This window comes from Xenopus laevis, chromosome 1L, assembly GCF_017654675.1.
Source record: "Xenopus laevis strain J_2021 chromosome 1L, Xenopus_laevis_v10.1, whole genome shotgun sequence".
Lineage (NCBI taxonomy): Eukaryota > Metazoa > Chordata > Amphibia > Anura > Pipidae > Xenopus > Xenopus laevis.
Window position 1 is genome coordinate 120718843 of NC_054371.1, and position 27102 is coordinate 120745944.

The following is a 27102-nucleotide window of genomic DNA, read 5'->3' on the forward strand; positions in this document are numbered from 1 at the left end:
AGCTTTTGCTAATATGCATAGGCAACAGTCAAATGGTTAAGCCAAAATAATTATATATAAATAACTACAGGGTATTTAAAAGATATTACTGGCAAACAGACATGAACCAAATATATCCTTCATGTCTTAAAACTGCTTAAAGCTCTAAACATGCCATGTGTTTCTGCTTGATTAAGCCAGATTGACAGTTTAATATGAAGATTTCTCTTCCTTTATGTATTTTGTATAGTTCTATTGGCATTTTGACTGAAAAGCAGGAGGCCTTCATGCTGGCTCTATTGCCATAGAAAGCAAATATTATTGCTTTCTATGGCTTTTGTAATGCTTCTTCAGTTTCTAGGCTAAGTAAACATTTATGCCAGTATTATCACCACCAGTTATACATATAGTGCCAACATATTTTGTAATGCTTTACAGCTATTATACATCATTTGCATCAGTCCATGCCCCAGGAGAACTTAGAACAAAAGGTCCCTATTACATACATATTACAGTAAAAAATTATGATGAGCCAGTTGACCACCCTATATGTTTTTGGAGTGTGGAAGAAAACCAGAGGAAGTCTAAGCAAGCAAGGTCAGGACATACCTTTCAACTGTCCAGTTTTTTACAGGACAGTCCCAATTTTAATAGGTCAGCCCGCAGTCCCGGATTGTTACTGAAATGTCCTGAGTTTCTGTTTGATCCCCTGCACTGACACTAGAAAAAGATTCAAAGCTTCTAAAACTTAATTAAAGAAGAGGCTTTCTGGCAGAAAGCCCAGAATACTCGTCGTCTGCCTTTAGATACACTGTAACTATTTAAGATAAGCAAGTCTCTTGGGAGAACTGAGACTTAGGTTTAAAGGGCACCTTCATTAGCAAAACACAAAAAACGGTCAGTGATTTCTATGTCCACAAGACTTTGTTTAGAAGGCTATTACTGTTTTGACTTTCCTTCTCCTTATTATTTTTAAGAAGACTTAAAGGAAGAGTTCAGTGTTAAAATAAAAACTGGGTAATTTGGCTGTGCAAAATGAAAAAAAAATCAAAAAGATGTAAATCAGGGTTCTGGTTATTATGTTAGGCATCCACTCACGCCAGCCTTTCTACATTACATTTTTGGCTAACTAACGATATTAGAAGCATGTTTTATTTTGCACAGCCAATCTATTTACCCAGTTTATTTTTACACTGAACAATTCCTTTAAGGTATAGAGATATAAATTACAGAATGATCCCCAGGTTCCAAGCATTCTGGATTACAGGTCCCATACTTGTACATTACTGCTAGGGCATGGATGGCATGGTTTAAACCAAACACCTATGTAATTTCACAGTTACATTTATAAAAAAAAAAATCTCTGATTGTGACCAACAATATAACTTAGGTAATGAACCCCAAGACTTGTACAAATTGTCAGCAAGAAATAATAATTGCAAGAAGGAAGCCTGCTTTTTAATCCGGCTATGCCATTTTAAATGTTTGCAAATATGATAATAAATCAAGGTACTGTAAGGGTATCAAGCGACCAGAGAATGTATCTGGCTTGGAATAAAGGATTTTTAAGGTGGTTGTTTGATGTCTCTGAGCCATTGCAATAATTTGTCACTCTAATAGTAAGGCAAATTCTTGAGATTAAACAATCTTTTGTCTTAATCCGCAGTTGATTTATATTACATGGATATCTGTTCATTGTCTTTCAGCTTCTGTGTAAACATAATGCAGTCAACTTTTCCATGGACAGGGCACAATATTTTTCAAACTCGTGTGTGTTGCTAGGTTTTCTTTAGTCTGTACAGAAATACACACAGGCAATTACACTGGTGCACGAAAAACAAAATACAGCATGGATAAACAGTATCTACTGGCTTTGTTATTTAATGTTAAATTATATTATTCAGCTAAATGTTGATCCTTATCAAGCCATTAAGTTTGCGGTATTTTGCATGTAAAGAAATTTAAAGATCAAAACCTTTAAATTTGTTGCTGCTCAATTGGTATCCTTGGGCGTACGCATGTGCAGACGCATGCGCAGTAGAATGAAATAGCCTACTCCGTGTGCGAGAAGAAAGGAGAAGCCTGAATCCGATCACTCCGTGGTGCTCGCTAGTATAACCCCAGGCTGGTGCAGTTTTCTGCTGAGAGGAGCATTGGCCTGGGGTGTCAGGTAAGTAGATACAATCATTTAGGGGTGCCTAACTTTTGGTACCCTCAAGTATAACATGCCTTTCATTCTCCTTTAAATGATAACAAGAGACCTTCAAGTTGTTGAATGGCTTACTGCATATTTACGAGGCCAGAAAGCTGCAGTGAACCAAACATATAGCACTATATGTGCTTTGACAGTAACGCTTTTGCTTTGAAAAAAAATGGCAAAACTAAAAAATTATAAATTTAGCCAATTTATACAGTAATTTCATACAGAAATGGTGATCTTAGGAGTGTTTTACTAACTGCGCCTAATTTCTAGGTTTATCTGGGCTTAATACAATGTTCATTATCCATTTTCTGCAAAAAAACTTATTGGCATATATGGGGTTAATTCAGTGCTCTGAAATAATTTTGCCCATGATCTTACTGTCATGTCTGGGGTTAATGTACTGCTGATTAACCATCTTAAACAGTGATCTTACTGGTATGTGCAATGTCCACCCCTTATACAGAGGGAAATTGACAAGGGAATTACACTTTTCTCAAGTGTCTGCCACAGAATCAGAAAGGTAGGGGGGCCAAAGCAGCTATTTCGGCAATGATTTAAAAAAATGCACGTGGAGAAATTGTTGCGTGTGACATAAACCGTAGCCTCTCCAAATATAACATTCCCCTCCGTCTATGTATGGTATATTTGTTTCACTAACTTGCAAATAGTTGCAGAACAGGTAATAGTAAGTAAAGTAGTAACCTTAGATCTTGAGATTAGAAAAGTAACAAATGATTGATGAATAAATCCGATACTGAAAAGTACAGTTCAAACTATTTTTAAAGGGGTTGCTCACCTTTACATTAACTTTTAGTATGATGTAGAAAGTGATACTTAAAACAATTTGAAATTAGGGATGCACGGAATCCAGGAATCGGTTCGGGATTCGACCAGGATTCTGCCTTTTTCAACAGGATTCGGCTGAACCCTAATTTGCATATGTAAATTAGCGGTGGGGAGGGAAATCGCGTGACTTTTTGTCACAAAATAAGGAAGTAAAAAAAATTTCCCCTTCCCACCCCTAATTTGCATATGCAAAATAGTGGATTCGGTGCATCCCTATTTAAAATTGGTTTTAATTTTTTTATTTGTGGTTTTTGAGTGATTTCGCTTTTTTATTCAGCAGCTCTACAGTTTGCAACTTTGCAATTTCAGCAATCTGGTTGCTAGGGTCCAAATTACCCTAGCCACCATGCATTCATTTAAATGAGAGACTTGAATATGAAAAAGAGAGGCCAGAATAGAAAGATGAGTAAGATGAGTAATAAAAAGCAATAACAATACATTTGTAGCTTTACATTTATAGTTTAAATGGGGTCAGTGCCTGCCATTTGAAAACTGGAAACCTTAAGAAGAGAAAGGCAAATAATTCAAAAACTATAAATATGAAAAAGTGAAGACTAATTTAAAAGTCGCTTAGAATTAGCCATTCTATAACATACTAAAGTTAACTTAAACGAGAACCCCTTTGAGAAAATGTCTCAATAAATAAAGCAATGCTGAACAATAATCAACTATTTTAATTCTGCTCAATTCTTCCCAAACCATCATGGTAGCTTGAGAAAAAAAGGATGAAGTATTGTTATGAGGGACCTTTCTAAAATCTCCAAGAACTGTTGCTCATTGGTGAACAGTTAATAGTACACGTAAGACACCAAGTTGGATAAATGTTTCAATTAAAATCTGTACCAGATACACTTACGTGATTCTGTTGTCCATCATGGTGGCACTGACGACAATCGCTGCATGCAAACTGGGCACAGTCTGTGTGCACATGAAGTTCACAAACTGCAAGACAAAAGGATTGATAGCAGATGTAATACTCTGTTATTTGTTTAATAATAAATATGACTGGTTTATATCAATTAAAATCCCAAGTTAGACATGCATCAAGTAAACTTTACATAGTTGCTTCAAATAAGGCCATCCCGTTTATAAGTGCAGTCTCGTGTCTAATTCTTAAAAGATGAAACATTGACATGCATAGCACCAATTTTTCAAGCCTTATAAAGCTAACAATGCAGAGTCAAAAAACTGTTTATTATAAGTGCGGATGAGACTGATCTGAGTTTGTGAGTGCATATAAAGTCCATTCTCGGTTCACAAAAAAAATGTAATGTACTTAGGTCTCAATACTTTCATGCTTTTTACTACATAAACAATTGTTTAAAATGATATGAACCCATGCTGACCATATGGAATAATAAGGTATGGATAATGTAAAAGAAAATTCTAGAATTAACTCCAAATTTTCCTTCATCCCCTCCCATCCCAAAGATGCCTGTAAAGGATCCATGGCTGGATTTCATAGAATATATTATGTCTGTCAAGTGGTTGGCTAGTCAAATTTCATCTATTGTTATCCAGTTTAATTTCCTCTAAACAACATCTACTGAAAATTTCTTAATCAAAATACACCAATATAAATGCAATTAATAAAAGGCACCAGTGCAGTAATCCATAGAAATAAATACCATTTGCTTTTTAACAGGTGACCAGTAAATACTACCTGCTGGTTGGTTGCTATATATTACTGCACCTGGGCAACTTTAGTTTCTAAATACAAAGTTTTCACAAGTGCCACATTTGTTCCCTTTGCAATGTTACATTGAGTCCGGAGTATATATATCTGAAAAAAATAAATGGTGTTTTGGAAGGTGTACTAAATGTAGTGTTTTCTCCATATGGTACAAACTCATCATGCCTTATACTAAGAGATACAATACCTCACTTGACCACCTTGTCTACTTGTAGTGGATTTGTAGTATCAAAGGAGAGGGATTCTACCAAGTTGTTAAATTCCTGTGGATTACCATTTAGGCGGTATGTTTGGAGATCAGTACCCCATTTCACAGTTTTGACTGTCAGAGTTTTAAAGGAGAACTAAATCCTAAAGATGAATATGGCTACAAAATGCCATATTTTATATACTGAACTTATTGCACTAGCCTTAAGTTTCAGCTTCTCAATAGCAATAATAATTCAGGACTTTAAACTTGTCCCAGGGGGTCAACCATCTTGGAAAGTGTCTGCAATACTCACATGCTCAGTGAGCTCCGAGCAGCTGTTGAGAAGCTAAGATTAGGGGTTGTTGCAAATTATCAAGCAGAAAATAAGGTTGACCTGTAATAAAAGCTGATGCTACAAGGCTGATTATTAAATTCTGATGCTAATGTAGTAATTATCAGTCCTAATTACTAACCATCCTTATATTGTGACATTTATATTCTATGTTTACCAGGGTTGGACTGGGGCCCAGGGCCCACCGAGGTTTCTGCCTCAAAGCGCCCAGTCCAGCAAACCCCCCGCGGGGGTGCATGCATGCGGTCATGCACATTTTTTTTGCCGTGACCAATTGGCAGGAAGAACAGCAGGGTGTGGATCTGGGCTGGTGGGGCCGACCAGGTTTTATTCCGGTGTCCCACCAGCCCAGTCCGACCCTGAAGTTTACTGTATATATTTACTGTATATTGTCAGTTCCTAAACTCGGTAAGAGACAGCAGCACAGAGCATGTGCAGTGGATCAGCAGAAAAGAAGGTGGGGAAATTCTGGGGCACCTTCAGAGACACAGCTCTTCCCTGCAAAAGGGCTATGTTTGCCTTGGGCTGGTACAGAAGCCCAACACATAATGTACAACATTTCTGCCCTACTTCATTTGTTAAGCTTTAGGTTTCCTTTAAACAGTTGAATATACAGACATAGATCAATGCATTAAAAGCTTTGACAAACGTGCCAATTTATTTAACATTTTCCTGACAAAATTTTTTTTTTAACTAGTGGAAAATTATTTAACAGCTAGAAATACCTCTGGAAGATCTGATTGGTTGCTATGACAAGATAAATAAGCCCCTGTGTATTCATTAACAGATAAACTCCGCCCATTCCCATTACAACATTTTAAAAGCAATTTTTAAAGGGATACTGTCATGGGAATTTATTTTTTATTTTTTTAAATTAATCAGATAATAGTGCTGCTCCAGCAGAATTCTGCACTGAAATCCATTTCTCAAAAGAGCAAACAGATTTTTTTATATTCAATTTTGAAATCTGACATGGGGCTAGACATATTGTCAATTTCCCAGCTGCCCCAAGTCATGTGACTTGTGCTCTGATAAACTTCAATCACTCTTTACTGCTGTCCTGCAAGTTGGAGTGATATCTCCCCCCTCCCTTCCCCCCCCCCAGCAGCCTAACAACAGAACAATGGGAAGGTAACCAGATAGCAGCTCCCTAACACAATATAACAGCTGCCTGGTAGATCTAAGAACAACACTCAATAGTAAAACCCATGTCTCACTGAGACACATTCAGTTACATTGAGAAGGAAAAACAGCAGCCTGCCAGAAAGCATTTCTCTCCTAAAGTGCAGGCACAAGTCACATGACCAGTGGCAGCTGGGAAATTGACAAAATGTCTAGCCCCATGTCAGATTTCAAAATTGAATATAAAAACATCTGTTTGCTCTTTTGAAAAATGGATTTCAGTGCAGAAGTCTGCTGGAGTAGCATTATTAACTGATGCTTTCCGGTGACAGGATCCCTTTAATATAAAAAAATAGCAATGGCTACAACACACCTAAATACAAAGAACAGCTCATAATCTACTTGGATTTACAGTTGAAGCCTATATTAATCTGAAGACATCTATTCAATATTTAAGGCCATTTTTAACAATAAATTAATTGCATTTTTTTCTGATTTATGAAAACCCAACATAGTACTGTTATTTCAGATCACGACTTCATGAAAAAGGCTAACTAAGCAAAATACATCAGAAAATCTGCTCACAGTATTTATGTCTTCCATATAATTATCTTTAACTACACATAAAAGAGAAAACCTGCAATTAAGAGAATGGAGGCTGCTCACATTACCGCCACAGTCTGTATTTAAGCAGTGGATTGATGTGTCATTAACTGCCCATGAGAGCAAAATATATAGCATTTTCACGCAACACCAATTTTACACTGGAACAAGACAATAACAAAGTAAATAATCACATGTGAGACTGACAATTTCTACTATATTAAGACATATTAAGACATGTAAAGCAATCCACTTCTCTTTACTTCTGATTAGGTAAATACGAACACAAATCCAGCATCATTTTTAAAACCAAAATAAAAACTACATTTTAATAAAGCATAAAAGTGAATCAATCACAGCTCCAAGCAGCAGTTTAAAACTACTGCTTGGAGCTGTGATTGATTCACTTTTATGCTTTATTGATTACTAAGGGTGTAACACAGACACCTGAATCCACAGCCACAAAGAATACAGCAACAGTGACCTGAATCAGAAGCACCCTGTTTTCTAAAAACTACATTTTACAGTGCAATTTAACCAAAGATACTATACAAGGTTGAAATGCACCTCCCAGTGTTCTGTTTGTGCTAGGGATGCACCGATTCCAGGATTCGCCCATGATTTGGCCTTTTTAAGCTGGATTCGGATTCGCCCAAATCCTTCTGCATAGCAGAACCGAATCCGAATCCTAATTTACATATGGGAAGGGAAATTACGTGACTTTTTGTCACAAAACAACGAAGTTAAAAACATGTTTCCCACCTTTTCCTGGGAAATTTACATTTGCAAATTAGGATTAGGATTTGGTTCGGTATTTGGCCAAATCTTTCTCAAAGGATTCAGGGATTTGGCCAAATCCCAAAAACTGGATTCAGTGCATCCCTAGTTTGTGCAAGTAATGTTAATTTATAGGTGTGATTGGGGTCTGCAGAGCTGTTTCTTTGGAAAGAGCCGTCTGAGGCGGCTCCTATAATGCCGTCCCCCTTACCTTTCTGGGGGGAGGTAGCAACGCTAGTCCGGAGAGCGCAACCAGTAAAGCCGAAATTCAGCTCTTAAAGGCACCAGGAGCGGCTTTTTGCCGCCCCTGGAAACCTATCTGGCACTGCCTCTTAACGCGAGTTAATCAACTCGCCTCATTGGCAGAGCACCCCTGGGGTTCTGAAACAAATAAATGACAAAAAAGGAAAATAGAGTGCAGGGAAAGGTGTACCTCAATAAAATTTTTTAGCTAACTGGTTGCTAGGGATCAAGTTAACCTAGGAACCAGGTACTAAATTAAATAAGAGACTGGAAAATCAAAAGGAGAGGGCCTGAATAGAGATAAGCAATATGTTTTAATAATAAAAAAACATATTGCAATAGCTTTTTGGTTAAAAGGGTCAGCGACCTCCCATCTGAAAGCTGAAGTTATAAAAGAAAGGCAAATAATTCAAAATCTAAGTTAAAAAATGGAAACCAATGGAAAAGTTGCTAAAAATGGGACATTCTAGAACATACTAAAAGTAAATACTGCAGATGTGTAAAAATCTGTATCTGTATGACATGCGAGATGTCAATAATGAAGAAACTCGGCTGATACACTAACACAAGAACACCAATTATATTATGAAAGCCCTACAAAACATAGGTGACATTCAAAAGGGGCGTTTTACACATTAGATAAGAGGAGGATACAAGGCATCTACACAAGTAGTAAAGGACAGAAGATGGCATGGTTTATTTTTAAGGTCTTGTTTCCCTTTAAAATGGCATCTTTATTTTATTTTTTTCTAGACACAATGAACAATAGCATTGCTTTCACAAGATGAGAATAGCTTGGAACATTGATTAAAAACCTGTGGTAAATCTGGCATGTCAATGAAAAATGTCTGAGGGCATGAAGTGCTGTAAAATGTGTCAACATGTGAGATGTTAAGATCCAGAAAACTGCTAAAACCACTAGATGCTAAAATTGTGATGTTAATATGTAGAAACTTAAAATACAGCAACAGCTTTTATCACAAAGTGAAATGTTACTTCTAGTGAACTAAATTGAACAAATTACATTTTCAAATTAACACCTTAATAGTTATGATGTATATACACACAATTTATATGTACAGTTTATCTTTAATCTCTAGTTTGCTTTTTAGCCTTACATGCTATAAGCTTCTCACATACAGCACTTAATACATTTTTATTCAACTCCTTACCCCATACTCACCCCATTTCAAACTTCCACATCTGTTTGCTGCCTTTTCCCTTGAACTCCCTTTTCTTGCCACATTATTCTCCCTATCATCTTATTTCCCTTGACTCTCTTTTTATTCCTCACAGTCTGTTTTCCTGCCACCCGTCTGCTAAAAGGAGCATATTTATCAAAGATCCAGGTCTTGGATTTGTGTTTTTAAATTGAATGCAAACCAGCCGACTTTGATTGATGAATGACTTATCAATCATATCAATCATGTCATGTGATTCAAGTTTTTGAGATGATAATTTGTGATTTAACCAACTTTCTCGCCAGATCAACCTAAATACTGTTCGATTGACTCAGTAATTATTAATTTTGGGATTTGGACATACAATATTTTTGTTTCTTGAAATTTGAATTTTTTGAGTTTTTTTTTGTAATATTACTCATAAAATGGCTGGGGTTAGCATGGATTTGAGAAAATTATCATCAATATTCAAGTATAATTTCTTAAACTGAACTTGATTCTAGATCTTTCTTAAGCGATCAGAATTGAAGAAATTTGATATTAGTTCATCGGTTTTACAAGTCCTTCCTCTGGTTCTGGCACTTTTTATCTTTCCTGTTTTAATAATGAAAAATTCTGAAGGTACACAGTACAAATTTCTAGAAAAACACAAATTTCTAGTAAATTACACATTTAAATCTGAAGGAATACGTATATGAAACACTACATCACTTACTCATGGTTTACACATTCCATACAAAACATTTATACTTTCAAAACTAGCATGTTTATGTTAATTCTTTACTGCACTCGTTATATTGCTTTTGATATAAGATGCCATTTTTATGATAAACTACTATATATTTTAGTGGTTTCATTCATAATGTGAAAATCCAGAAATCTAGATTAGCTTGGAAGAAAAGCAAAACCTATTATCAATATGGTGATGTGTTCACGCTGTACTTGGGCTAGTGTTTAACTTTTTTTGTGTTAGTGGTCTGAATGTTTCTTATACACAACCCTTGAGGGGCCACATCAAGCCCATAGTACTCTAATAGGACAGCCCTGAACTAGATAATGGTAAACATTATAAATAACTAAAATTTGAAAGATTATACTTTATGCCTCTTTCCCTTTGTGGCAACTGCAATTTTTTTCAATGCTCAAAATGTTTGGGTCTATGATATTTTTTTTTTAAGTATTGTACTGCAAAAAAGACCTCCTATTAAATCATTCTTACTGTAAAGGCTTACTCTGTATGTTTTATTATACTCAGTGGACTATAAGATCTACACACTTAGGGGTTATTTACTGAAACTCTAATTTATCTCATATTTTCATTAAACCAAGCTCACCAGACTCCCATCCACAATTTTCTTTTATTTATCAATAAAAAAAACTCAAAAAAGTTGGGTCTGGAAAAAATAAAATGGAGAAAACTCGAATTGTATGAATTTTACAGATTTGACGCCCAAATCACTCGATTCTTTTGGGTTATCAACCGTAAATCCTGAATTTTCTACATATACATGAACTCGACAGGTCTGATACGGCAGATTTTTGTATTCTGATTTTTTACAGCTTTGAGGTTTAATAAATCTTGAAAATCTTGAAAGTTTTTTCCTCTAAAAAGAGTTTTTGCCTGAAAAACCTCGGCCAGAAAAAAATCGAGGTTTAATAAATAACCCCCTTAATTCAGTCAGTCCTCATGGGCCCAGAGATAAAATAAATTTCTAGCACAAACAGAATACCTAGGTGATATTTACCCTTCTGCCTGTAAAGACTGCATATAAATAACAGGGGGGGGGAACATACTATTGATCTTAAAGTGTCTAAATGATTTATAAAGTACTGTACAAGAGGGTTAATACAACAAAATCAATATGCATCAGGCAAATGTGCTCTTTCAGATAGATGACTGCAATTAAATGTTTGATTCTTCAACAACATAGTCACAGGGTCAAAACAATGCAACAACTACTTGAGATTTGGAGACAGTTCGAGAGGCTTGGAGTGATGAACAGGAGTTTGCAGAAGACAAATTATTAGGAAACTTGAGGTCGAGTTATATCTATAAATGCAGTAATATAAAACACCAACCATGAAAAAAAAAAAAAAAACGCATCTGCATTCAAAAGCAGTTTATTTCATGTTTAGCCAAGAGTGAGTTTATACTACATGGCTTAATATTCCACCAGGAGACTTGGCTGCTTCCTCTACCTTTTTTGTGCTGCTCATTTTTCCCTACATAGCTAGAAAAACACACAGCATTGTGTCATACTTTCTCCATAAAGGATGGTGTCAATTACCCCAAAACTAGTACACCTGTCAAAAACGGGAGAAATTGCTTTTCACCCCTCTTCTTATTAACCTACTAACTTCAAGGATAAATGGGTGGATTTCTATTTGCATTCAATAATCTTTAAAAATGCATGAGTATCTCCCTTGTGCTCCAGAGAGCTGAGCCAACGTCATCTGAGATATTCTCTTGGAAACACTGCTGCCGGAACTCCTCTAAAAACATTTTGTATTCTGCTGTTCAAGTGTTTGCCAATCGCAAACACTTGAACTATGGTAGAAGTGGATATTGGCCAGAGAGAGCAACCAGCTGTGATCATTCAAACATCACATATTTTACTAAGTCTAGCAAGGGTGTATTCTAACCAATTCAGATGGATCAAAGTAAATTGCTTACTGATTGCTATGGGGTAGTAGACAGGAGAAAACCACATCTAAACTGGCAGATTTTATAAACGTGGAGAGAATTATATTTAAATCGATATTAAAGGGGTTGTTTCGAATTAACTTTTTGTATGATGTATAGGGTGATATTCCGAGACAGTTTGCAATTGGTCTTCATTTTTTATTATCTGTAGTTTTTGAATTATTTAGCTTTTTGATCAGCAGCCTCCAGTTTGGATTTTCAGTAGCTATCTAGTTGCTAGGGTCCAAATTACCCTAGGTATCAATGAGAACTAGAATATGAATAGGAGAGCACTTGAATATAAAGAGAAGTAATCAAATAATTACAATAACAATACAATAGTAGCCTCATCGAACAATAGTTTATGGGCTGCTGGGGTCAGTGACCCCCATTTGGAAGTTGAAAGAGTCATAAGAAGAAGGCAAATAAGTCAAAAACTATAAACAAATAAAAGATCAAGTGAAACGTTGCTAAGAATTGGCAATTCTATCACATACTAAAAGTTAATTTGAAGGTTAACTACCCCCTTTAAGACCTTTTCACTTGTGATTTTAAAGTTTGATTAAAATCAAAACACAATATGGAGGCCACATAGAACATCTATAGGAATAATTCTCAAAAGAGAATTAAGTTAATACAGGTATAGGATCCATTAACCAGAATGCTTGGGACCTGTGGTTTTTCAGGATAACATATCTTTCCATAATTTGGCTCTTCATACCTTAAATATAGTAGAATATAAACATTAAATAAACCCAATAGGCTGGTTTTGCTTCCAATAAGGATTAATTATATCTAAGTTCGGATCAAGTACAAGGTACTGTTTTATTATTACAGAGAAATAATCACATTTTTTAAAAATTGGATTATTTGGATAAAATGGGGTCTATGGGATGCTGCTATTCTGTATTTTGAAGCTTTCTGGATAACGGGTTTCCAGATAATGGATTCCATACTAAAGATTTCTGGATTATCAAGCATGAAAGACTTAAATTAGCAATTTAAGACACAATTTTCCTTTTCAAATCTTACCCTTAATGAGCAATAAGCAACACAAGAAAAGCTTTGTATATTCAACGACATAAATACATTAAGCCAACACATTTAGGTAAATATGAACAGTTTAGAATATTCTCTTCAACTTTAATTCTCTCTCAATGTTTCTCCTTTTTCCCGTTTGTTGTTTCCTACACATTTCTTTTCATCTCCACTTGATTCTGTCTTCTTTAATTCCAGTTCTCCTGGATAATCAATTCTCTGCAACCTTCAGTCCATAAATCAAATGAAATCAGTAACTGCAACATCCTGCAAGGCCATAAAACTTGTATCCATAATAATCTTATCTGCCTCTGTACTGAAAGTCACAAATCAACCACTTTTTTCTGTAACTACGATAAGTAGCAAGAAGCCTCTTCATCTGGTATGAGCTTTACTGCATGGGTATTGTATCTAGCACCTCATTCACAACAGGGCTCATTCACAAAGTGCAATCACACTAAAACAAATGCAAATGTTGCACAAATTGATGCTACTAATTAAAGGTACTTGGGCCCAAGTACTTCTGCAATGTTGTACAGATATGGGACCTGTTATCAGGAATGCTCGGAACCTGTGATCAACAATGCACAAGACCTCTTATCAAGAATGCAATGCTCGAGACCTGTTATCAAGAATGCCCGGGACCTGTTATCGAGAATGCTCAGGACCTGGTGTTTTCCGGATTATGGATCTTCCCATAATCTGGATCTTCATACTTTAAGGGGCAGTTTTATTAAGTTTGAGCTGTGTTTTCCATGAAAATTCGAGTTGTTTTTTTAATCAAAATTCACATTTTTGGGTTAAAAAATACAAATTCTTTGTTAACCTGAACTCGTTGATTTGAGTTTTTCACTTTCAAGTGTTTTTTTTTTTAAATTAGATACCATTCGAGTTGTGAGTTGATTCGAGGTATATATAAAACTCTAAAACTCCACCTCTGATAAATAACTTCCTACTTCTACTAGAAAATCATGTAAATATTAAATGAACCCAATAGGCTGGTTTTGTCTCCAATAAGGATTGATAATATCTTAGTTGGGATCAAGTACAAGATACTGCTCTATTAATACAGTGTAAAAGGAAAGCTTTTTCAAAAATTATTTGAATAAAATGGAGTCTGGCTGATGGGCTTTCTGCAATTTGGAGCTTTCTAGATAATGGGTTTCTGGATAATGGATCCAGATACCTGTACTGCACATCCATTTCATATGACAAAGAACAGTGTGCAAGTGAGTAAATTGCTGCAAAGGAACCTTGGAGCTACTGCCACCCTGAAAATGGCGGTAATTTCAGGTTTCTCACAAAGACTACATCAACAATTAAGTGATACCATCCCCACTATTTTTTACAATTTTAAGCAACTGCTCATGCAGTTCATTTGGCTTCAGATGCAACTAAAGGTGACCATAGACGCACAGATATTACCTTCCAAAACGAATTTTCGTCCGATATTCACTGTGTGTATGGTGGAAAAAGAGCCGACCGGTATCGGCAGAAGACTTGGATATCTGTTGGCTCGTCGATCGGGCTGGACGGAAAATTTTGATTGGGCGCCTTTGAAGGCACCCAAACATCGCCTATTGTTAGTGCTGAATCGGCAGATACAGGTAGAATTCTATTGTTTGTACCTGTGATCTACCTGTATATCTGCCGATTCAGCTCTACACGTGTGTATTGAAACAAACGATCTTTCTTGGAAAGATCTTTTCCAAGAAAGATCGTAATTGTTACGTCTATGGCCACCTTAAAACCAAAAAAGAAATTGAGGGCACACTGCCTCAAAGTAAAAACCACTGTTTATCGTAGCATTAAAAAATAGGTGGCGGCTGTTAAATGGACACCTAAGGGCTTTAGCAGACGGGCACATTCAGGAATATTTAGTCGCCTGGCAACTAATCACCTCTTCTTCGGGGCGACAATATCCCCAAACTGTCTTCTCCCTGCCAGCGCCTGGTCGCACGGTCCTGCTCCCTGCCTTCCTCCTGCTAAAATGAAAAATCGCCTGCGGCAATGCACTCGCGGGCTTCGAATTCCGAAGTTGCCTCACTAGGAAACTTTGGGCAATTTCAGAGATTGAAGCGCCGGGAGTGCATTGCCACAGGCGATTTTTCTTTTTACCAGGCGGAAGGTAGGTAGAAGGCAGTTCGGGGGGGAGATTGACGACCCCGAAGAAGAGGCGATTAGTCGCCAGGCGAATCTGCCGGTATGCTAAAGCCATTACGCATTTCGGGAAAACCCCTTAATTATAGGCTCAGAGCCATTCAAGCTGCATAAGAAAAGGAGATAAAGCACAGGTTACTTAGCACATAACAGATAAAAAAACATTGTATTGGACAGGGCTTATCAGTAGGGATGGGCGAATTTTTTCGCCTCGTTTCGCCGAAAAAATGGCGCCCATAGACTTGTATGTCGGCGTGCGGCAAAAAAAAAAAAAGACGCGCGTCAAAACAATTTCATTTCATTGACGCCCATAGGCTTTAATGTGCGTCTGCGAAATTTCGCCGAGTCAAATTCGCCCATTCTTACTTATCAGTTATGTGCTATGTAACCTGTGCCTTTTCTCCTTTTTTCTAGCAGCTTTTATGGCTTCCCCCATAACTAAACAGCAGCTTGTTTATATAAGCTATAGTAGTCTTTCTGAGGCAAACATTTCCATGTTGATTTAAAAAAGTTCAAGAATAAGCATTTTATCATTGCCAAAGCTCAAAAATATAAACCACATCCTTTGGTGATTCTAAACCACAATCAAAGTTAAACTACATAAACCAAAAACAACTGGAAAACCTAAAACAACTTATATATTAATTGAACCTGGCATATAGCCGTAGAATAGTTGTTAAAAACAATCCAAAACTGTTCTTTATGAAATTAAAATTACAATGAATGCTCCCTTGATCTACTTTAAGAAATGTGACAAATCTTAAAAATCTAAATTATAATCAGCATGCACTAAGAATTAACATTTACCTTCGCATCTTAATGTCAACGCATCTTCTAAATGTTTTCGGCACACTGTACAGAACTTTTTCTTATAATGTCCAGGTGGTCGGAAGCAATGGGCTACTGGAACCTACCAGAAAAAGGAAAAAAAGAAAGCCAAAATATATTTATATATATATATATTTCAAGTAAAAATTTACACGATTTACAGTTAAAGGAAAACTATACCCCCAAAATTAATACTTAAGCAATAGATTAATTGACTCATGTGACCTAACATGCATAGTTTGTTTGTGTGCACCGTGAATCCTACGATGCTAGGGGACGGCCCTTATTTATTAAAATGGCAATTTTCTATTTAAGTTTACCCAATAGTACATACTACTAAAAAGTATATTATTATCAAAATGGTTTATTTAGATGAAGCAGGGTTTTACTTATAAGCTGTTTTATGCAATATCTTTTTATAGAGACTGTTGTTTGGGGGGTATAGTTTTCCTGTAATGCTCTGTTAAGCTAAAATTAGAAATCACTCATAGCTTTTAATAAAAGTATTGCCTAGTAACAGCATGTGCAAAAAAAAAGGCTCTAGAAAATAAACATTTTGATCAGTTTATGTTCTTAACCTCTAGTCAAAAAATAAATAAATGTGGTTTTTGTTTTTATAATGCTGCACATTTCAGGGCTGGTAACATTTGCCAAAGGTTAATGGGGGCCAATAATAATTTCTTTAGTAAAAGAAGTATTAAAAAAAATGTTTTATATGGCTTCATTGATATGTCCCATAATCTGGTCACAAATACAAAGCTTAAGAAAAATAAATCAACGCTATAAAAGATCTGGGTTTAAGAGTTAATAAAAAACACCAGCATGATGACATGAGAGCATAGGATAAAAAAAAAAAGAAAAAAGTTCTTCAATATCTGAATATAAAAATGCTCTCTCTATGGTTAAATAAATAGGATAAAAAGCACTGCTGCCCAGAAAAACAAGAGTGCTTCCCTTCTGAATACAAGGGAAACCCTAATGTAGCAGTGGTAAATGAATAAGTCATTCGGTGCTGCTGAATGATTAAAATGATACTCCGGAAGAATATTGTAAGTGAATGATCTTTGGGAAATTGTCATCTACATACCCACATTCTTACGTTTACAGGAAGGATGCATTAATGATTGAATAAAAGTTTATTGACATGAGTGCACTTTGGCATGGCATGCATTAAGTAACATACTTTGTTGACACTTTTTACTTTTCACTACTTTTGTTTTAATACTTTAATCTATCTCCCCCTGTTGTGCAGGCCTTGGTCACGCTATTCTTGACTAATTAGCAGTTTGTTTTAAACGGGTGGTTCACTTTTAAATGAGCTTTTAGCATGTTACAGAGTGGCCAATTCTATGCAACTTTTCAACTGGTCGCTATTATTTATTTTTTATAGTTTAATAATTATTTGCCATGTTCATCTGACTCTTTCTGGCTTTCTTTCACCCCATCTAACAAACAAATACTTTGTAAGGCAACAAATTTATTGTTAATGCAACTTTTTTTAAACTAATTTTTTATTCAGGCACTCACCTATTCAAATACTAGTCTCTTCTTCATATTAATGCATGGTTACTAGGTTAATTTGGACCATAGCAATAAGACTGTTGAAATTGTAGAGCTGCTGAATAAAAAGCTAAATAACTCAAAATCCACAAATAATATCAGAATCGCACTCTCTACATCATACTAAAATTGAACTCAGAGGTGAAAAACCCCTTTAAACCCCATCAGCAAGGATATACATAAAGACAATAAATGAAAACATTTTAGTAAGTATATTACAACGCAAAGAACTTTTCCTTAGGTGTTCGCCATTCTTAACAGCACAATGTTGCAGTATTTAAGTCTTACTAGCTACCTATTCATCTCCAAACACTCCTACAGGTATGGGACCTATTATTCAGATCTTTTCATAATATGGATCTCCATACATTAAATCTATTTAAACTTTAGTTAAACAGTAAATAAACTCAATAGCATTGTCATCGAACACACCCCCAATCACATGGGTCTACAACCCCACTCTTGATTATTTTAAAGATGGCAACTAACTGACCCACAAGTTGAATGGCCATATATCCCTAAATGCAACCCACATGTGGGCTTTATGCAGCCATTTCAGTGATTCTTTTATTCCTTAAAGGGTATACGATTCTGAAAATAATTTTAAGATGTAACACAGGAATTAAGATGTAACTCAGAAATACCTGCAAGTAAAATGTAAGCATAAATTTCACTGTAACTCTGCTGTAAATAATAAAATATTTAAATGTGGCATTTACACCAAAAGGAATCCTTGCCATTATTTGTCATTTATGTGGCCTGCACTGATGGGTAGGAAGCAGGAGTGGGGACCCCTACATGCCTGAACCATCCTCTTTTCACAAATACAGCTGTGCACACCCAAACGCAGCATGCAAAAAAAAAATATGGTCTATTTCAGCCTTTTTTTGTATTTTGTATGCCTTGTCTGAGTTAACAAATAAGTCTTCACATATTTATGAACGTTTTTTTACCTTTACACAAAATTCTGCTCTTTTTTGTGTAAAATTAAAGGGGTAGTTACCTCAACACTCTTAAGGTGGCCATACACTGAGAGATCGGCTCGTTTGGTGATGTCGCCAAACGAGCGGATCTCTCCCCGATATGCCCACCTTGAGGTGGGCAATATCGGGCTGATCCGATCGTGGGCCCTAGGGCCCAATGATCGGATCCTAACGCAAGGGAAACGGGGGTCGGATCGCGGGCCTGCATCAACGAACAGATGCGGCCGCGATCCGACGGGATTTTCATCCCATCCGATCGAGATCTGGCCGACTTTCGGCCAGATCTCGGCGGTGAAGCCCGTCGGGGGGCCCCATACACGGGCCAATAAGCTGCCAACACGGTCTGTCGGCAGCTTTTATCGGCCCGTGTATGGCCACCTTTACACTCAAACAGTAGTTCACAATATCTGGACACAAGAAATGCAAATATACATTAAAAGAATTCTAATATTAAAGGGGACCTGTCACCCATACCTGAAAATCTGAAAAGTAATTTTAAAATTAATCATGAAACCCAAATACTTTTTTTTTATTCAGACAACCATACTGGTGATGTGTATGGGCATCAGGTACAGCATTTTGGTGCATAAACAAGATTTTGGCATGATTTAAATCTTGCCTTAATAACAGTGTCCACAAAATGGCTGCTGCCTGTTTCACGTGATTGTGAATTCCAAGACTAAAAAGAAACAAGATTTCAATAATATATATAGTATAAATGAAGTTTATTTTGCTTGACTAACATCATAAAACAGTATTTAGAATTATTTTTAGGATGACAGGTCCCCTTTAAAATGCAAATGAGATAAAAATGCTAATACAACTTCAAAAAATACTGTAGTGTACTGGAAAAGGCTGACGAACTTGCTAATTACTCTATGCTAATACTCTTTTCTTAACGCCTTGCATATTACACATTTCTTATAGCCTCTGTTGAGCTACAGAAAAATTAAATGCTGTTACATAGTCTTAATGGCCATCATCCTTTGTTGCATGAACCCATAAAAGATTCAAAATCAGCAAAATGCAGCAAAAATGGCAGCTTAAATGTACAAGTACATAAAGGATTAAACAAAAATAGCAAAAAATAGGATAAAAATACCAAAAATAAACAACGATCATCAGGACTACAAAACTGTAACAGATGTAGATCAAAGCAAATTAATCCTATGGTTATATAGTGTTTGTCTATGGGGGATGGAAGTTTGCCACAGTACGAAATGTTAGACACTTAATTCATAACATGTGGCACACATGCACCCAAATAAGAGCTCCAATGTGCCTCATTAAATAAGTAAACTTGATCGGTCATCTCCTTCAGGCCCCACATTAACTATTTTATGCAATGAACCTTAAAGGGGATGTAAAGGCAAAAAAATAAAATCCTATTTTTACTTTCTTTAATGAAAAAGCAATCTATCTCCAATATACTTTGATGAAAAATAATAAACCTGACTGTATGCAGTCATTATGGATATTGCCTGCACTTTCTAGTGAAATAATAGGTGTGACAAGCGCACTATTGCTCTGTACAGCATTCTCATTGGCTCCAGGCTAGTCAGAGAGAATACCTAACACCAACACTTACTGAGCTGGAACGAGGATTGTAATTTATTTTTATAAATTCTAATGAATTATTTTTAAAAATGTAAAGAAAAAATAAAGCAATTTAAAAAGCGCTTTAATAATAACAGCACATTTTGTGTAAGTTTTAGATTCCCTTTAATGGTACTGAGTAGCAGTGATGATGATCAGAAATGAGAGGCCCTTTCATTGAAAAAGAAGCAGTAACAGTATTAGATAAGGCACGGCTTAAAGGAATTGTTCAGTATAAAAATAAAAACTGGGTAAATGGATAGGCTGTTCAAAATAAAAAATGTTTCTAATATAGTTAGATAGTATAGTTAGTTAGCCAAAAATGTAATGTATAAAGGCTGGAGTGACTGGATGTCTAACATAATAGCCAAAACACTACTTCCTGCTTTTCAGCTCTCTTGGTTTACACTGACTGGTTACCAGGCAGTAACCAATCAGAGACTTGAGGGGGGGGCACATGGGTCATATCTGTTGCTTTTGAATCTGAGCTGAATGCTGAGGATCAATTACAAACTCACTGAACAGAAATGTACCATGTGGCCTCCCTTCAAGCCGCTGACTCACTCAGAGTTATAGGAAGTAGTGTTCTGGCTTTTATGTTACACATCCAGACACTCCAGCCTTTATACATTACATTTTTGGCTAACTAACTATATTAGAAATATTTTTTATTTTGCACAGCCTATCCATTTACCTCATTTTTGTTTTCACACTGAACTGTTCCTTTAACATAAAATATTTATGGGTCTGCTGGCCACCTTACACGTGACATCCATTCACTCCCCCTCCATATATATCTGTGTGGGTGGACTACAGCTGTATAGTTCAACTTGCCTAGCCCAGGCCCCTGGATCTTGTCCCCCAACTTATAAGCCACTGAAATAAGCTACATTCTCTAAGAAATTTGTGTTGGCACTATCAGAAGTGTTATCACTTAAAGGGATACGGTCATGGGAAAAAAAAATTTTTTCAAAATGAATCAGTTTATAGTGCTGCTCCAGCAGAATTCTGCACTGAAATCCATTTTTCAAAATAGCAAACAGTTTTATATTCAATTTTGAAATCTGACATGAGGCTAGACATATTGTCAATTTCCCAGCTGCCCCAAGTCATGTGACTTGTGCTCTGATAAACTTCAATCACTCTTTACTGCTGTACTGCAAGTTAGAGTGATATCACCCCCCACCCTTCCCCCCCCCCCCAGCAGCCAAACAAAAGAACAATGGGAAGGTAACCAGATAGCAGCTCCCTAACACAAGATAACAGCTGCCTGGTAGATCTAAGAACAGCACTCAATAGTAAAAACCCATGTCCCACTGAGACACATTCAGTTACATTGAGAAGGAAAAACAGCAGCCTGCCAGAAAGCATTTCTCTCCTAAAGTGCAGGCACAAGTCACATGACCAGGGGCAGCTGGGAAATTGACAAAATGTCTAGCCCTATGTCAGATTTCAAAATTGAATATAAAAAAATCTGTTTGCTCTTTTGAGAAATGGATTTCAGTGCAGAATTCTGCTGGAGTAGTACTATTAACTGATGCGTTTTGAAAAAAACATGTTTTCCGATGACAGTATCCCTTTAATTGTAGCAATATATGATCTATGTTGGTAATATTGTAACCTGCTATAGCACTGTCAATACCACTTTAAATACATAAATCAAGCTCTCTATTCATAACTTTTGGCTCCATGGTTTCCAGTTGGTACATTAAGTAAATTCCTCTTTCCTTTTTTGTATAATCTATGCCCTTATAGTGTCAGTAGCTACAACTTTTCATTCAGAAGGATCATGGCCATGATATAGACATGAGACAATAACATTCATAAAATGCTCTAAAAGCCTAGTAACTAAATGCCTAGTTTGGCATTCTACCAAACATACAGCTTACCCCAGGGATAGATTAAAGGGGCAGCATACCCCCTGCTGTACTCCTCAATTCCACAGCTGCAGCCTTTCTTAGGCTTTACGATAGACCAGCTCATTTCACTAATGGCTTCTCTGGTAATTTATTTGAATCCCTTACACACCACATTCCATTTAATTTACAGGCCATCTATATATCACTGTCATCTTCTTGAAAACTGCATCCAGCAATACACCCCCTGCCCACAGTGGACCTCAAGGAAAAAATAATTAAGCACACTTTTTCAAGGTCCGTTCCTCATTGTTCCAAAATGGCATTTTTCACTCATTAGCATCACTAACGGTGACAGTCAGACATATGTCAAACCTAAAATACAGGTACTACAGCTGCTGAAAGTACAGTTTCCAGCTTACTTTTAACTCCATCCATAATATAAAAATACGGAGTATGAAAATTGGGATGTACCTATGGAAAAGGCAAGAATTTCTACAAAACTTTGTATGCATGTAGCAGCAAATCTTATGACTGAAGTCAGTTTGGTACTGAAAGAGTAATGCCTTTGAGGAGACCCGTGTTTCTTAAAGGGGTGTTTCCTTTAAGTTAACTTTTAGTATGTTATAGAATGGCCTATTCTCAGTAACTTTAAATCGATCTTTACATTTTTTTTTTAAATTTTTGATATGCCTTTTTCTTTTGACTATTTCAAATCGGGGTCAATGACCCATCTAAAAAGAAACAAATGCTCTGTAAAGCTGCAAATTTATTGCTATTGATACATTTTATTACACATCTTTCTATTCAGGCCCTCTCCTATTCATATTCTAGTCTCTTCTTTAAATTAATGCATAGTTGCTAGGGTAATTTCAACCCTAGCAACAAAAATTGGAAAGCTGACGAATAAAAAGCTAAATACAAATTCAAAAACCACAAATAATGAAAAAAGAACAATCCAATCCCAAATTGCTTTAGAATATCACACTCTACATCATACAACATGATATACATTAACTCAAAGGTGAACCCCTTTAAAACACCCAAGGAATCCCGAGATATAACAGCAGTTTTTTTATTAAAACACTTCAGGCAACAAGAATGATTCATATAACCATCTTGAGATTTCTTCTGATGAAAGTAAGAATTTATATTAGAAAATGTTTCTGCTGTGAACAAAGTAAATAAAGAAGTACAAAGCAAGGAAAAGAGGTGGGAGGAAAAAAAGTGTATATTATAGTTTGGTTAAACTTTTCAATCTTTATAATTAATGTTATACAGAAAACCTTGTTTTAATAAGGATTCATCTCAACTGTTAGGGCTAATAAAGTATGATTAATCTTAGCTAAATCCTCTACATGAAGGGTAATAGATCCTGCGTTATTTTCTACAAAGCTCGCTCTAATCTGGAGAGTATATTTAGAATAACTGCCATAAAGCAAGACAAGGCTACAGCTGTTTGACAGAAGTGAAATAGACATAGTCACAAGTGCCAGAGGTGGGATGCCATACAAGGGGACAGTCACAATACCTTTTTCTGAACCAAACTGTAATATTCTGTTCTAAATTACACTATTTTAATATATTACATTAACACATATTTAATACAAGCAATAGTAGTTGTCCAATTAAGAAATAACTTCATTTAGTGAGTGCTGTCAAACAGTGTGGGCTGGCACAACAACGTGAATCGTTTTTTATCTGTTGACACCACTATTTAACGGCTACATTCCTTGTGGTTTCTCGCTGGCTGGTGTCTTGGCTTTTAGGCCTGCCAGGGGATTGTATTCATTTTTATCTTGCTTTCTTGCAACAAATTTCCGAGCAATTGCCCTAGACTGCCCTATACGATAGCAGGAAGCTAGAAGCTATAATGAACTTAACCAATGAAATCTAAAACACAGCACAGCTTGGTTACTACAGTTTACAACAGTTATTGCAAATAAACAGGCTTCCTGAGAGAATATTTGCAGAAACCACTGACTAACTGAAAATACAAAAATAATTAAATTTAAAAAGTGGAGGAAGGGGGTAAAAAAAAAACACAAATGCCCGGGATTGATAAATGAATACAAAACAGGAGTACCTCTGCCAAGGTGAGATCCACAAAAAAGGTTAATACCAAGAAGATGGTATCTATGAATAAAATATCCTACGGATAATAATCTAAAAATAATTGTTCAACATAAAGTTTCATGTAAAGGACAATAAAATAATACAATTTCTACCAATTTCGTACTAAAAATGCCCAACATTTTCACAGTTTATATGGCTAATTAGAAAGCTTTCCAGTCTGTCAAAAAGGAAGTTAACTGTAACTGTCAAGCAAGCACATTTCTAGTAGATCATGCAAGCTTATGCGTGTTTCTCCCTCCAGTCAATGAAACCACCTAATGCAGTTAGCAAAACAACTATATATGGTAAACAAAATCATGTGCCTTTGCTTGGGATGGAATTTTATTCTGCTGCCACATACTATAATCAAACACACAAACCCCGGGTGTAGGTGTGTCCCATTGTGATCAGAACTGCTAAGCTTTCTGCATCTGGAAAAAAAGGTTTTAACGATTGTATTATTCCTTTCTGTGTATAATAAGCACACATCAAAACAATAACATACATACAAAAGGGTTGCCAAGTGTAATTTAGCTGTAACCTTGGTGGAGTCATGCAGTTTGAAATTGGGCTATAGGACACTAACGGGGGAATGTAATTAAAGTCACAAAGAGCAAAACAATTTGCACAAATAAGACAAAAAATCCACATTTCGCAATGCAATATTGTTCCTTAAACTGTTATTACATTGCGAACTGCGAATTTTAATTAGGCACGCTTAAGAAGTGCTTGAAGGTGTCGTAATCTTTTGGAGCATACATAACGACTTTTTCATAAAGAAGTTTTATTACATTGACTGTGCATTGGCGCAAACTATAAACGGTCTTCCACTGTCGGAAGTGGTCTCTAAACAGTTTCCACAGTTGTTTGCGCAAAGGCATCGAAATAGTTACATAGGAGATTATAGATCATAGGTGCCAAATACAGGGGATAAAGCTTTAGAGATATAAAGAAAGATTTTTCTACTAACTAATTTTTCTACTTTAGAGATTTGTCTACTAACTAATCAGATGTTTCAAACAGGTGACCAGTAAAAGCTCCCTGGTAAATGGCTGTTATAGGTTACTAAAGAGGTCAAATGCCATTGATGGAACTACAAAATTAAACATTTTCTCATATAAAAGAACATTTGTTGACAAGGAACAGTTTACTTACAGGTGCCGTATTTCCAGATACAGACTATAAATATATTTTAAAAAGTTCATGTTATGTTGTCAGTAGTTCTTTAAAATAGGGCCCATTAAATTTTTAAGCAGGTCACATTTATCCTTGAATTTAATTTCCTTTCAAATAGAAATGTGTGGGTTTTTTGTGTGCAATGAACATTAATCTGTGCATTTGCATTTATGGATGAGTGGAATTTTCCATTTTGCTTGCTGCTCTGAAGGAACGCTTCATAGATAGCAATCTATTGATAGGAATGACAATCTAATTTATTTCTAAGGAATCAGCCTAAGGGTGGTGGGCAGACGGGGAGATAAGTCGAATCATCGGCGGGATGGCATACAATTGCTTGGGATTTCCAAAGTCGCCTGAAGTTGCCTCACAAGGAAACTTTGGGTGACCTTGGAAATCCAAAAATCCGGAATCCGGGAAATTGCCAGCGGGAAGGCATTTTGGGGAGATTAGTAGCCAGCAATAGAGAAGATTTGTCGATGGACCCTTAGGAGGTCACTGATAAAAGAAAACGATCAGTGGGGCTTATCAACAGTCTCTGGGGCTAATCAACACTGGGCAAATTTGCACTCAGGAGCATTGCATTTGTTTTTTAAGTCAGCTCTAGGTAGAAATATCAGCACTATGTGGCTGTTTATTGTGGGTAACTTCCAGTGAAAAATGAGGCCTTGTGACCATGTAGCTTTCATTTTTATTTCCAACAATTGTTCACCAGTTTAAATGTAGACCTCAGTAATGTCTCTGGGAAAGAGAAACTAAACTTTCTATTGTCTGACAGTTCTTAACTGATCTTTGTTAGCTGTACAATTGCTTTGCCGTGTGATTAGGAATTAAAAAAAATATACAAGAACGAGTCAAAGTAAAAGAAAGAGCTTTTTAAAAAGCTCTGTGTATATTAATGTACATTTGTCTTGAACAGCGCTAGCCAATAAATAAAACTGTTCTGTAATCACTATACAGGGAGTCCTCGAGTTAAGGTGACCATAGACGTAACAATTACAATCTTTCTTGGAAAATATCTTTCCAAGAAAGATTGTTTGTTTCAATACACACGTGTAGAGCTGAATTGTCAGATATATAGGTAGATATACCCATAGGAACAATAGAATTCTACCTGTAACTGACGATTCAGCACTAAACAATAGCTGATGTTTGGGTGCCTTCAAAGGCACCCGATCAAAATTTTCCATCCAGCCCGATCGATGAGCCGACCGATAGCCAGGCCTTCTGCCGATATTGGTCAGCTCTTTTCCCACCATACACGCACCTAATATTGTAAGAAAATTTGTTTTGTACAATATTATCTGTGCGTCCATGGCCACCTTTACACCAGACTTACATCCAACTCATACCTACAAACAGAGGCTATTACAGTAATGTACTATGATTTGCTTAGCCTTTATTAGCATTTAGCTTTAATACATCACCTGCCCAATCCCCTTTGGTGTGTGTGGTCTACTGCAGAGCACAGAAAAGTAAAAATACACATGTACAGAAAGGTAAAAATAAATACTATGTTAAGACAGAGATCTGTCTTGTTGCATTTTATAAGTAAATGTATATGTTTCAATTTACATACAGATTCAACTTAAAAAAAACCTACAGACCCTATCTCGTATGTAAACCAGGGACTGCCTGTATTCTGTGTGCTTTCACAAGTGCAAGGTAAATCTTATTGATGGCCATATTAACCACTTATAGTCAACTACAAGAGGTCCTCTGCACTCAACCCATTATCAATATATTTAAGACAGAGACATTTTGTGCATACTGCTACTAAAAAATGCCTTAACCTTTAAACAACACAGGGATTGTTTGTCCATATATTGCAATATATTTAAGCTGGCCAACTACGTCAAAGTCATCCCATATCTGGCCAGTCCTACGCTTAATTTTCATCTGATTCATTAAGAATTCA

At 36.2% G+C, this 27102-nt stretch overlaps 1 protein-coding gene across 1 annotated transcript in view; it reads right to left on the reverse strand.

Annotated features, from left to right (window-relative positions):
- dgkq.L (diacylglycerol kinase theta L homeolog) overlaps positions 1–27102 on the reverse strand; it is a 107405-nt gene that overhangs the window by 44835 nt on the left and 35468 nt on the right. The window contains exons 3-4 of the mRNA XM_018256662.2: positions 15878–15980; positions 3885–3970 (exon numbers count right to left, since the gene is read on the reverse strand). Coding sequence (XP_018112151.1) covers positions 3885–3970; positions 15878–15980 — 189 coding nt within the window. The remainder of the gene's footprint in view (positions 1–3884; positions 3971–15877; positions 15981–27102) is intronic.